Here is a 13,772-nt window from a genome sequence, read left to right as displayed (position 1 = left end):
TCAGCCTTCTTTTTTGTGTGCATTATACATTTATACTTTAGAGGGTTGCAGCTAGACGGTTCTATCCTCACTCACCAGGATGACTTTTTCGATCTCCTTTGATGGGCACCAGTGAAACATCCCTGTCGAGTCATACCTCTTCACGTTCATGTCCATGTTCTCGATTTGTTCGTTTCCAGGAATAAGAAGGGGATCGTGTCGACTGGTGAAACAGAGAAACATGTATCATGTTAGGTCATTTTGTAAAATAACTGCAGAGTAACATGACACAGATGAAAGAACATGTGTTTGTTGAGATATACACTCACTGATAGACACATTAAAATAATAATAATTTTATTTATATAGCACTTTTCAAGCCAGAGGCACAAAGTGCTTCCCATAGACAACATACACAAGACAATCAATGAAGGAAGTTAAAAGCAGTTCCCACAAAAACACAAAAAATTTAAAGAGATTAAAAGAAAGAAGAAGAGTCCATCCTATTATCAGAGTGTCAAACTTTCTGCAGTACTGCATACTGTAAATATCACGTATCACTCCTCTGTTCCTTATTGCCCTTCATGTTAAGTAATCAGGAAACTCAAAGACCATTGTGCTTGCAATGGTGCAGAGAACAGCGAGACCTGAGTGCTACCGCTGAATGGCATGACAATGCAAGGCCAATTACCAGCTTTTACCCCCTCTTCCAGTTCCTGACGCCATGCAGCGCACATGGTAAAAGCTCCAACAGGCTCACGTTTTAAATATTTCAGGAATTTGCCCAATCACATTTTGCTTCCCCAACTGATGGCCATTAATGTTTCAACAGCGTGTCACAACCAAACAGGCTAATCCACAGCAGTGGGCTGCTGAGTTTTATCCAGTGTAACACTGACCATGAAAGGGTTCCTGTCAGTCCTGTTATATCGCTTCTCTTGTTCTTGCACTTATCCTACAAGACGTGTTCTCACAGTTCCTCTTAAGGGAATCCAGAACATTCCTCCCAAAACACTGAGTCAGAAATAAATGCATACATTTATTGCTGTTTTCAATAAATGTTTCAATAAGGCATCGCCGATGTCATTGATTTACAATTCAACACAAATAATGATATCCTAGGTTAAAACAGACTTACACCAACTCCAAAAACAGAGAAGTGTAGGGAGACACACATTTGAGTAATATGGGAGAAAACATCTCAAGAATTTGACATACATCTCTCTCAGTATCACTCTCTCTATCGTCTATCAACACTGTCATCGCTGACAGGGCTTTGATGTTGCCTCTTCCTTCAGCCTGCATTTGGGTTGCATGCCATGGCAGGAAAAGTAAAAGTTAAAAAAAGGAGCTGTCAATTAGCCACCCTCTCTCTCCAGCTATCTTCCCCCACTTTCCTCTATCAGTGTGTGCAGGTGATAATAACACTGACAGCATTTAGTGTTTTTACACTCAGCCTGAATCTTTCATCCAGAGGTGCGTGTTGCGCCAATCAACTCCACAGAGCCCCCGTCACTTCAATCTGCTCAGCTCTGCTCGCCTCCACACAGGGGCTGACTGGCGCATGCAGGCGGGCTGCCGCTCCAGCTCTCTCTGCCAAGACAGCTATCTTTCACAGAGCTGTCAGCTGTGTGACTGGCAGCCTGTCACAGGCTCCACACACCTCCTTCTTCCTCTGCCTTCTCTCTGCCTCGGGTTGAACCTGCCACAAGTCTCGTGGAGAGCAGACATGACGTCTGAGCCGTGGTGCCACGCCCAAGGGATATCAGCTGCAGATGATGCTGAGGCATATTCTGCGATTGGCTGCATGTCATCAGTTATGACCCCATCGAAAAGGTTGTGAACACAGAGTTAATGCCAATAACCATGCTAAGGATAGGTCAGCTAGCACGCAAACACTGATTAAATGTCACCTTTCATCTTTAAAAAAATACACTGATTGTAATTTCTAAAATAAGCAAAACCTAAAAACTTAATGAATATTTTTTGTATTCAGCTTGAGTGTACTTTTTGTTAAGTTAATTTATCAATCTTCAACCAACAAAAAACATACCCACTCAATTTAATACAATTACATTGCATCAGATTGCAAAGCAAATATTTTCCCTGGGCGAGATACAGTATTTATATCTGATGCTTTATATAGGACAAACATTTCCCTTACAGCATATCTCACTCCAGTGTCTCACCCCCTCTCTCTCTCTCTTTCTTCCTCCCTCCTTCTGTATTTATTTCAAACAGACTTGAGTTATTCCAGTGTATCACTCTGCAGTCACAAGCTAGGGATGGGCGTGCTCCCCCAATCCCCCTCTGCCAGACTACGAAGGCAGCCTCTTGCTTTGAAAATTTTCCCCATCATGCAAACTGACAAAGGCATGCTTTTCAAAAGCCCACAGCCAATCTGTTGATCATTATTTATTTACAAAGGCCTTCAGGCTGCAAGTCCTGTAAAAACCATACTTGATACGTATGCTTGCTCTCGCTAGCTCTGTACTGTGTTATCCCCCTCCCTGCTTGTAGAATAAAGTATCCCTAAGGCTACCTCAAACAATCACTTTTCATTGTGCATAAAACCCGCCTTGTAAAGAACAACTGTTTAATATATATGGTGTTATATGTTGACAGGGGCAGCTGTGAAGGGGGGCTTACAGACTGTGATGGGTAATTTGATGTTTTGCTGAGGGCTAAGACTAGGAAAAAAAATCTACACCTATAACAGAGGACCTGTCATCCCAGTACCCAAGAGCCAGCAGAATACAGAAGCACCCCTAAAGCAGAGAAAACTTTGACACCGCTTTGAAGCGTTTTCAAAACTGAGTAAATAACTCGCAAGAATTATTAGCAGCGGGAGATCAAAGCAAAGATGCATATATTACATGGCAAACAGGGACCATCTCCTAAGCAAAAAAGGAAGAGAAGAAAAGGTTTTGTGCTTTAAGTTAGGCAAACTAAACAGCCTTTTAAACAAGCAGTTATCTGGAAATGTGCCAACGTCTGGTTGTTTTTGTAGCAGCCTTCTCCCTCTGAGCGAGGGCATCTAAAATGATGCTCTGTTGCAAACTAGACTGAAGGGTATGACTCTGTGTTGGGCTAATGGTTCAGCAAGTGTGGAGGCTTATTAAGTTCTTGTTTTGTGGAGAACTGAGGGGGAGGCCGACGAGTATACTGGACGAAATCACACAGACATGCCAGTGCAGTGAGAGGAACGCTGCCTAAGGGAAGTATGCAGGACCAACATACAAAGAACTCCACTAGAAATGGTGGAAAATACACTACAGGGCAATAAGAACAACAACAACTGATATTTTTGAAGTGAAAACAAAGATCAAGAAGTTTGAAATAGATATTCAAACTTCTTCATTTTTATTTTAACATTGTGTCGAGAAATAAACACTAACAATAGAATCTTGTTTTTGCTAATAGGCTTTTAAGTATTCAAGGTTGATACAAAACATTTTACCACACATTTCAGGTAAAGGACTGCCAATATTCTAACAGTGACAAGCATGTGTGAGAAAAACAACACAGCTCCCTATTTTCCCTTTGCCAAGTCATACAGATGACATCCATAACACTTACTCTCACTTAGAGAAGGGCAGCGTAGCTATGAGTGTTTCTGTCCTGTTACATATTCCCCACCATGTCCTCACAATGCCGTCCCAAACTGCAACGCTCGGCCTCCCTGTGTTTTCCACGCTATCGTGTTGCTAACCCCCCCTACCCCTTTTATCTTTCAAAATCAATTAACAGCAATTTAATTCCACAAGACAGGATAAAAGGAAGGTAATATTTGAATTCATATTTGATTGTGATGATACATCTCACATATGGCCTTAAGTACCAGAAACAGTACTCACAGGGGTTCCCACAATAGAGGAGTAGCCTGAGGGCAGAGTAACCATGCAGGTCCCTCTGATTGGTTGCTGGTGTCATTAGTGCCAGCATTGTTTAAGGAGCACATGTGGACCAGACCGGAGGAGATGGCAGCTGGGACTTTAAAGCCAGAGGAGTTTTCAAACGGCTCCTCACAGCCACTTTTCATGACAGAAATATTATTTCAGCTCTGTCATTAACAGCTGACAGCATGCCATCCTAAACAGCCAGAGTCTAACAGGGCACTTCTCCTCTCTCTTCCTCGCACAGACTTTCTTACCTCCTTCCTCTGCCACCCCTAATTTGCCCCCTCCCATCCATCCAAAACTCCCACCATCACACCATCCGCATCTGAAGTATCTCTCACTGACATACCTCCATCCCGTCCTCCCCGCCTTCCTCCCTGTATCTGACTCCCTCTCACTCTCTGTTTGAAGGCATGAAGGAGAATAAAATCCGCATCTCTTACCTCATCATTTTGGGTGAGCAGTTGGGCGAGTTTCGCATCCCTCCGTTGCGCTGCTTTTTTTTGGGCGAGAGAGTTGATGGATGCTCGTCCTCGACTGCAAAAACACGCACAGAATGTCAGAATAGAGATAGTTGCTTGGAGACGTGTGCTGGACCTGACATGGAAAGAAAAATGCCAACAACCAAACATTGCAAACAAAAAAACTTAGACAGAGGAAAAGGAAAATTAATAATTCAGTGTAAAATTGAGAAAATATAGAAAAAGCATTAGTAACGGATGGTAAATCTGAAAAAGGCAGTAGAAAACCACAGAGAAAAAAAACAATAAACAATTAACTTCCTGAAAATGTCACCGCAGGCTCACGTCCTAAAACACCCTTTTTTTATGTTTACTCTAAGGTTCACTTTTACAGGGCCTTTATACACTTATGTATATGTACAGTACACTCTCCTAAATGTGCAGGGGATTGAACCTATAGCAGTTTGCATCAGAGTGACCATGCTTACCTACACCATTAATTGCCATGTGATGGTATAGATTGTCATTGTCAGTGGGCACGGGCAAAAGCAATGACCATGAGATAAATAAAGGTTATGCAGATGAAATTTGACTTTATATTTTTAATGAATATTTCTAAACCCCATCCAATCATTGCTGTGTGTTGTAAAGAGCAAAATGCATGTTCTACAGGTCTACCTCTAACACTAGGCATTGATCACACGTTATGGAGGCCATCTAATTAATTAGTAGACTACATGAATATCGAAGGCTATGGAAGTCAGTTAGAACCACTGAAAAGTTTTGACTTTTTCTCAGTATTCTGACTTTAAACTCAGGCTTCTGAGATTCTCAGGAAAAAGTCAGATCGATAACTTTTTTTTTTTGTTCAGCGGCATAATCCTCTTCCGTATAAAGCAAATAGAACATTTTATGTGATTTTTATGTCCTGTGAAGATTAAATAGTGTGTTTTTGTTTGATGGTTTGGTGTTAAGAATTTGCTGGACGCCGAGCAAAGCCATGTTATTTCTTTATAAAGCAGACTCTGCTTCCTGTCAACTTTCAATGTTGAGGAATAGGGAAAAAATGTATTTTCAGACTTTGCTTTAGTCCCAGTCGAGGACGAGAGAAAGCAGCCTTTGTGAGGTCAGGCCCAGTCATCTGAAGATTTCAGTGAAGCCAACAGTAGTCTGATCTTCACTACTGTCTGTGAGTTTCAGACAGGCACCCAGATATTTCATCCACTCTGCACTCTCCCAGCGCAAATGCCAAGTGCACCGTCACTTCAAAACCGTATTAGTCCTTTGGTTAGGAATCAATAACACAGCATGATATTAGTGCAAATCAATGTGCACGCTGCAAGCCGTGACTATTCCAACAATGTGGAAATTCATTATTGTCTGAGCACCCATCCTAGACTGTCACCTAATTCTGCTAATAAAAGATAAGAAATATGACTTTGCCTTCTAATAAAATGTCATTCCCTGACATTTCCTTTATGCAATTGGGCTTACTGAATAGCTAATATCACAAGCACTTTCCACTTTACAAATAATTCTCTCTCTTATGTGCTTTGAGAATACCACGTAAAAAATATTCATTATCCTTGCCATATTGCTTGACGGGCTGCTCTTGGTTTAAACCTAATCTATTAACAATAAAAGCATATTACTCATCTGCATCTATGACAATACAATTAAATGATAACAGCCACAGGGAACAGCTTTTAAAGAAAATTATTAAAATCTGAAATGAATATCCAAAAAGATCAATATCCTCAGAGCTCCTGCAACATTTCTTAAAGTAAGCACCAATATTATCCTTTCGTTTGACTTTAAAGTTCCCATGTTTAGCACTCCTCAGTTAAAGTCTCCCCATGTAGACAGAAGCCACTGCACTAGCAGGCAAATCCGTGCAAAGCATCAGGAGCAACAACATCAGCAGCTCCAGCAGTGAACCGCCATGCAGCAAACAAGACAAAATGAAGGGACGGACAGGCGGGGTTACTGGCTGATGCATCCCGCTAAGGGGGCAACCTACGGTGCCTACTGTGACTGAGCAGCATGGCATTACTCGGGTGGTAGCGGTATTTCACCGGCAGACTGCGGGCCCGGTTCAGCCGACTCTCAGCCAGGGATCTGGCCGTCACGTCTCCTGGACCTGAGATACTGAAGCGCAGTTTCGAGGGCTTGGCCCCAGGCCCTGGCCCCACAGGGAGCAGGCTTCCTTTACGGTTATTAACGAGGGGGACGTTGTTTGTGCCCGGCTTGACCGGGGGCTCCTGGTTGGGGTGCAGGGTGTTGGGAAGGAACGCATTTGTGGTGATGGAGGTTGAGGTGCAGCCCGTGGTTTTAACTGATCGCTTTTGAAAAGACGGTTTAACCTCATCCATTACTGTCAAACAATGGAGAATAACAAGTATGAGAAAGCCTGTATGGTGGTCATAAATTAGTTAGTAATTGTAGAATTGTGTTAAATTTCAGAAAATTTACTTCTTTTATATTTTTGCCCATTTGTTTGAACTTACAGAATAATTATTTTACAAATTTCAGGAGAAATGTCACTTCTTCAGGGGAGGTTGTTAATATTTAAAAAAGGATTAGTACTATCTAGTAGGTGACATTTTAATCATAACAATAATATCTGTTTGAGGATTGTTAAAGGCTGTAAAAAAAATTATTATTTTCTTTATGTTAGTCATCTCTGAAAGCCAGAAATTCTCTTATTAATCATATCTCATCTGATTATCTGTTATGCACAATGTTCTCAGAATGACAAAAAAATTATGAAAAGTATGAATTAATAAGTAGCTTCCAAGTCTTCTCAGATGTGCTACAAATTCTTGGTAGGACAAAGTAGATACACAGCTTTGTCTGAAGCCAGACAGATCCAATCACATATTGTAACTCTCAAACATATTATGTAGCACTACATTATTATAAAAAATATATTAAAAAAAACAAGCACTAAGAATTTATATTACTAATTTCATTCTTTCATTTTTAGTGTTTCAGGGATTGAATCTGGATTATGTTTTTAAAATACTTTTTTTTTTTTTTAACTTTAAATCCAGTTTTTCTTTTGTCAACCAAAACGCATTCACTTTTTTTTTTTTACTCCAACTTTAACAGTCACAGCATGTCCAATGGCAATCTGCCATGTTCAATTGAAGACTGTAAATCTAATGTTCACTCTGCGCTGTCTCACCAAACACACGTGCACACACACACACACAATCCAATTGAGGCTGCAGAACCAACCCATATGTTGGTATGTATTGAAGGTTTGTGAACTTGAATGAGAAAGGAGGGGCTTTTATTCCTTTCTTTGGTAGAAGGGTGGTTGGTTGGTTTGTTGGTTGTTTGGAGGAGAGAGCATGCTTGGGTGGCCCCGGGCGATAAACAGACGTTTATCCCGGCCGTCAGCTGCCTCCTTGATTTACGGGCCGCCACCGATAGCTCCTGGATTCATCTGGCCCTTGTCAAACACGTGCAGCGTTAGAGAGCGCTCACCCGCCCTGGCAGGTCCACTGTGCATCCTGAACAACCCAGACGGCAACTGTCCCTTCCTGAAATGCTAATCACATGATGGTACTGTCCTGCATGCAAACCTTATCGGATCACTGAGACCCAACGTAAACTGGATGATGAGGCAGTGGAGTAACAACTAAAATGTTTACTTTTCTATGTGAGCCAAGCTGGATTTGCCTTTACAGTGTTTGCTGCATGAGCAAGCTTTGTTCTTCATGTGCACTGCAACTGCATGAAAAAGCTTTTTTAGGCCATGCAATGTTGTTTCTTTGCTTTTTAATATGAGGATAAATCTGATATTATAACTGTGAAGAGTCCTCGTGGTTTTCTCTTTCAGAGAGGGAAGAAAAAATATTTTCAATACCAAATAAGAATAAATACATTAAATACAAAAGAAATTGATACAATGTAAGAGGTGACATATAGCATTTCAGAACGAAAATGTAATCTTAACCATTAAGTAGAAATGCATTTAACAATTATTTATCAAAGATTTACCTAAATTGCAATCAGCTTTGAATCGAACGCCAGCCTCTTTCTGACTTCCACTGTTCCCTGGTGTTGTAGCGCCATCTGCTGCTAAATGCAGCACAATACAAAAAGAATATTTCATGGAACTAGACGGTATTATCAAACACAAACGTATTTATTATCAATTGCTATTGAAACCAGGAACTCATTACTTTAACTTATTGTCAACATATGTTGAAATTATTTAATAACAGGTGAATTAGAAAGAACAGTGTGAAACATTTATTTTAAAACGAGTTCAACTGTGAGTTTACTTTGTCTCTGTATAAGACACAAGGCAACATCAGAATGTGCTTAAGGGATAAGGGACAAGGAAGCATAACTAAAGCAAAGTATCAGTACTGATTATGTTCTATGACAGAGTGAGGGGTCTAAAGTCTAAACATAGAGCTGGAGCAGAATGGAGAAGGACAGAGAAACACACTTACGTGGTCTGACATATCCATTATACTTATATTTGGCTGAGGAGAATGCAAAGACAAGTGGCAGGTCACACAGAGGGAGAAAAGATGTAATGAAACAGGCACATTAGGAAATAGAGACATCAACATAAGAGCGGTGGATGGGAATTAAATCAAATGTAACTATGATGAGGTACTATAATGAGTAAACAGATCAAAAAAACATCAATAATTAAATCAATGAAAGAACCCAGTGGTATTAATGAGAGTTTGATGGCACAAAAAAGGCAGACAGTTGAATGAAAAGAAACATCCATTCATAAAGTGAGCCATGCTTTAAGAAAAGTGTACTACTGAGATGTGATGAAAGACAAAAGGCTGATTTTTGAAACTAATTTTTGAGGTTAGAGTTTTTGTGGTATCACAACAATGTAAAGTTCCTCATTTGGAAATGCTTTAATTCTTAACATTTCGACTTAAATGTGATGAACATTGTGAGGTCTGTAGAGAGAACAGATAAAGCCACCATGGGGAACAAAGACAAAAGCTACATACTTGAGAGCATGTAGGCGTCCAAAACACAGACAGCAGACAACCGCTTCTCAAAACAGGAACACTAACAGAGCACATGTGTAAAGAGACTTGCTCTTTGCATGCAGGCCAGAACTTTAACACCTCTGGAGATGAAAAAAATGATATTTTCAAACGTGGGTTCAATGCTAGAATTTTACATCTCTTGGCTAAATCTTTAAAAATGGCTCCGTCTGTGCATGCAACATTAATCAACCAGGGACTGCAGTTTCTCAACTCCACTGAGGAGGAACTGAGGACTGGTACAAATAGAAGTACTGGTACATTGGGCACTTGAACTGAGCACTGAGCTGCTGAAACTCCAACTCTTTTCCAGTCTGTCTTCCAGCAGTAAAGGTCACAGTGAGGGCCCTGGGCTGGCCTATGACACAGATCCTCCAACAGGGACCCTCAGTGGCCCTGGCATCTGTCTCTAGCAATCTGCCTATATCACAGAAGCAACAGACTAACTGGCTAGCATTTGGGGCGTAGCGAGGCGGCATAGGACAGAGGGTAGGGGGTAGCAGGGGGTGGAACCAAGCCTGCCTGGTGGACAGGAGCTGTCAGGGCAAGTTTGGTGACGGACCAGCAGGGCTGGGAAAATGAAAATGCAAACATAATTTCCGTGTCAGGATAGATAAGGTCCCCAGCAATGAGATGCAGATGCACACACATGCACAGAGAGAGAGAGAGAGATGAAAGTGCATGTTGTTACACACACGACATACAGACACACACACACACACACACACACACACACACACACACAGCCCAGAAGGCCATGGGCAAGCCAAAAGCATCCACTGAGCCTGGGGTCCCCAACCCTTGTCTGTACCCAAGCTTTATGAAAGATTTAGCCTCTGTATTATATAAAAACTGTCACGTCTCTAGCTTCTCTCACTAAAGAAAGTTGGCCACTATGCTCATGTTCAGGTCACAAAGAAAGCCGACATGACACTAATACACAGACTGAAAATAAATCTCTGAGTCAACTGAAGTACTCACCATTACTTATGAGGTTATATTTCAAAATCTAAAAGAATCCGTACACAGAATCAAACATCAGAAGAAGGGACTACTTGTTTCTAATCTAGTCTATGGTCCTTATACTCTGACAAATTGAAGAGACTTCTCACCTTTGCTCTCTGCAGTACTTTTTTTTTTTTTTTAAACCTTTTTAACATCAAAGGCATCCACTTCAATCTCAAACTCATGTCTCATCTTATTTCCATTCCAATAATATACAAAACAATCAGCTGATTTTTGTGTATGTTTGATATCTAGTAACGGACGACTGCACTCTCTCATTTGTCATGAGATTGCACAAGGTGAATCTATTTCACCAGAAGTCCCGTTAAAGGATGTTCTGAGGGACTCTTTATCTGGTCTGTTAACAGAAATGTAAATTTAATCAAACAGACAAGTCTAAATCTCAATAATCACTCAGCCAACAGCCAAAATTGAGCACAATTTGTTCAAATGAGCTGTGGCTAAATGATGAAATTTTATTTATTGTGTGCGGCTAATGTTAATAGTGGAAGCACCGCCAGCCTTCGGTCGTCCTTACAGGTTAATGTCCACATGCTTTTACTAAATGTCGTTACACATGGATCCTGTCGATATGCCGTTTTAACACACAGCCCAAATACATGTTATCTCAGTTTTATTAACCTTAATTAACATTCAGTTTTTAAGAAAAGGCCGTATATCTTTTTGAAAGGATGTTCTCAATAAAGAGAGAGCAAAATCAGCAGCGTCTGGGTTCTTTGATAGCAACCACTGCACCAAGCTTCTTTTCAGAGGACTCACGAGTGTTAGTTTAGCATTTATTCAGCCAGTCCAGGCACTACTACTGACACATTTCAGCTCGTACTGTTCAGAAAGGTACTGATGACGCCGCTCCAGGCAACCCATCATATACTGAATGGGGGCAGGACTTGTCACCCATGTAACCAAGGAGACAAGTCGGATGACCGTCACAGATAAAGCGAGCTTGTGGGAACAGATCGCCTGGCCTCACATTTTTAATAGATGTGAAGAACAATGGATGATAAGAAAAACAAAGACTGACTGACATGTGATGTGTATTGTTTTTGTAAATATTACTTATGTCGCTCTATTGTTTAATTCAAACTTTGTTTCTGTTTAAAAATAAAATAAAATAATTCTTCGTAATTCTTCAGATTGGCAATACAAATCGAATCAGCACCCAATAATCATGATAAACTTGAATAAGGACAAAAGCATGTTTTCCCATCCCTAGTGGCTAGGGCCAGTGCTGGACAAGGAAGAAAATGTTGAAAACATTTTTGGCTAAAACCGGCCCCTCACAACCACACGACAGAAATGTTCACCTAACCTGTGTCTCTAGGTCTACTACATTTATTTTCCAAACCATTACAAGACAATAGAATCAAGTGCCATAGACACATGTAGAGGTGCCTACTCCCTCTGTTTTGATTGACTCCCTACAGGTCAATAGTCAGTATAGAGTAGAAATATCCCCCATTTATAACCATCTCTGGTATACATTAAAGCACAGAAGAGCAACAGATTTAACCTCAAACAGGTTTTTCATATATCTTTAAGGACCATCACAGTCTAACAATGTTACGGACGTTATGATAGACTACAATACAGAATGAATTCTCTCACTGCTGGGCCACACTATCATTAGGCCTACAGCTCTATTATTACTACGGCCTCACTCTTCTTGTGTTCACGATGCAGCTTCCTCTGCTTCCCTTGCACACACCTGATCACCCTGCTCTCTGCCTGGCAATGCCATACACGTTTCCAACTGTGGCTTTATGAAAGAGGGTACCGAAGGAGCAGTGTCTTCACAATTTTTTCCTCGTCTTGTTTAAAAGTCTTATGAATTCATGCTTCATTGCACACCTGAGGGATCATCTTCCAGACACTTACACTGAGCAGGAGCAAACAGAGTGGGGAGACAGCCCTGTAGGAGGGAGGATTGGGCGAGCCAACTGTCAATATGAAGAAAACAACCAATAGGCAGTTCTCCCTGCTATGTGGGCAAGCAATTACAGAAATAAAATCAAAGATATATCATACTGGCCCCAGAGGGCAGCGGCCCAATGGGAAAATTCCCGGTATGCCAGATTACCAGTCCAATCCTGGCTACAGCCTCTGCTAGGGCGGGTGACAACATTTGACCGGCATTGATGGCCAACCCATGAAAATATTAATAATTTGTTTAACCGATGAGTAATTCTAGTGCCGACGTTTGACCTTTTAGTCAGGTAGTTTCGCAAATCCCTAGTCACATTAAAACTTAAAACATTAAACCCTCGAGTGAGTCTATTTTCAAAAAGGCTATCAATTAAATATTATCTCATTAAAGTCCTTAAAGCAAATCAGAGGTTTATTTATAACACACCATTAAAGACGTGTCTGGGGTCCCACTGTGTATGTGTGTGGTCTTGCATCAGATCACAGGATGTATTAATCAAAAGTGTGCTATCCAAGGAATCAATTATCCAAGTACCAGGGGGCCTAGAAAAGTCTGGTTCAGATGTACAAGCGCATGAAGTCATCATGGACAAAGATGTCTTATCCTCCTAGTCTGGTGGAAAAAAAGACGGGAAACGAGGGGAGGAAATCCAACAATCCCTCACTGACAAAGCCCAATGCACTCCTCCACTAAACTCACTTTGTTCAAACAAAGTCAGAGTTAAAAAGGGAAGGAAATCTAAGACAGAGGAGGCTTTTCCTGAAATCCTACAGGGGGTTGAGGGAGAAGTGAGATCAGTAACCATGTAATGGCCAGTAATTGGTACCGAGGGATATCAGCGCAGGCTGAACTAAAAGAGGCCAAGCCAAACTCATCATGGCATGTTTGACACTAATCTAGGCTGAGTCGGCAGACGGTGGGAGAATGTTGAGAAGGAAATCAGATCTGTATGTCTGAAACCAACGCTTTGATAGGGAGTCCTACTGCTGCCATGTCTAATTGACACACAATTTAGTATTCCACTAAAAAAGTAAAAGAGAAAGGAGTAAGGTATTCCAGGAGCTTTTTTCCTCCTACCTGTCTTTATCAAGCCAACATAACCATTTTATAGATCTCACTTTGGTTTTTTCTCTCCTCTCCTTTTCTTTATCTAGTTGCTTTTTTTCCCCTTTCCTACCATACAAAAGCATCCTGTGTGTTTCTTTTCCCTCCCAATCCCCCCCCCCCCCCCCCCCCCCCCCTTTCCAAAGTATGTTTTGCAAGCTGTTCAACAGTGCACTGAATAAATTACACCATTTCAGGTAAGACAATCTATTGTGATCAGAGGCTTAGCAGGACATTCTAGTTGAATAAAACATATAATTTGAATGGAATAAATGTTAATGGTAGGCCCCTGATTTCTTTTCTTTTTTAGGAAATAATTTCCTGTGAAAGGGTATTTCAGTTA

General features: G+C 41.0%; 1 protein-coding gene across 1 annotated transcript in view; it reads right to left on the bottom strand.

Moving 5' to 3' along the window:
• The window catches only part of kcnma1a (potassium large conductance calcium-activated channel, subfamily M, alpha member 1a), a 154,739-nt gene that overhangs the window by 21,768 nt on the left and 119,199 nt on the right, over positions 1 to 13,772 (bottom strand). The window contains exons 21-24 of the mRNA XM_061039882.1: positions 8,809 to 8,841; positions 8,348 to 8,428; positions 4,322 to 4,415; positions 76 to 202 (exon numbers count right to left, since the gene is read on the bottom strand). Coding sequence (XP_060895865.1) covers positions 76 to 202; positions 4,322 to 4,415; positions 8,348 to 8,428; positions 8,809 to 8,841 — 335 coding nt within the window. The remainder of the gene's footprint in view (positions 1 to 75; positions 203 to 4,321; positions 4,416 to 8,347; positions 8,429 to 8,808; positions 8,842 to 13,772) is intronic.

Source organism: Labrus mixtus, chromosome 6 (assembly GCF_963584025.1).
Source record: "Labrus mixtus chromosome 6, fLabMix1.1, whole genome shotgun sequence".
NCBI classification, from domain to species: Eukaryota; Metazoa; Chordata; class Actinopteri; order Labriformes; family Labridae; genus Labrus; species Labrus mixtus.
The sequence above is the reverse complement of the archived record's forward strand: the minus strand, read 5'-3'. Positions and strand labels throughout refer to the sequence as shown.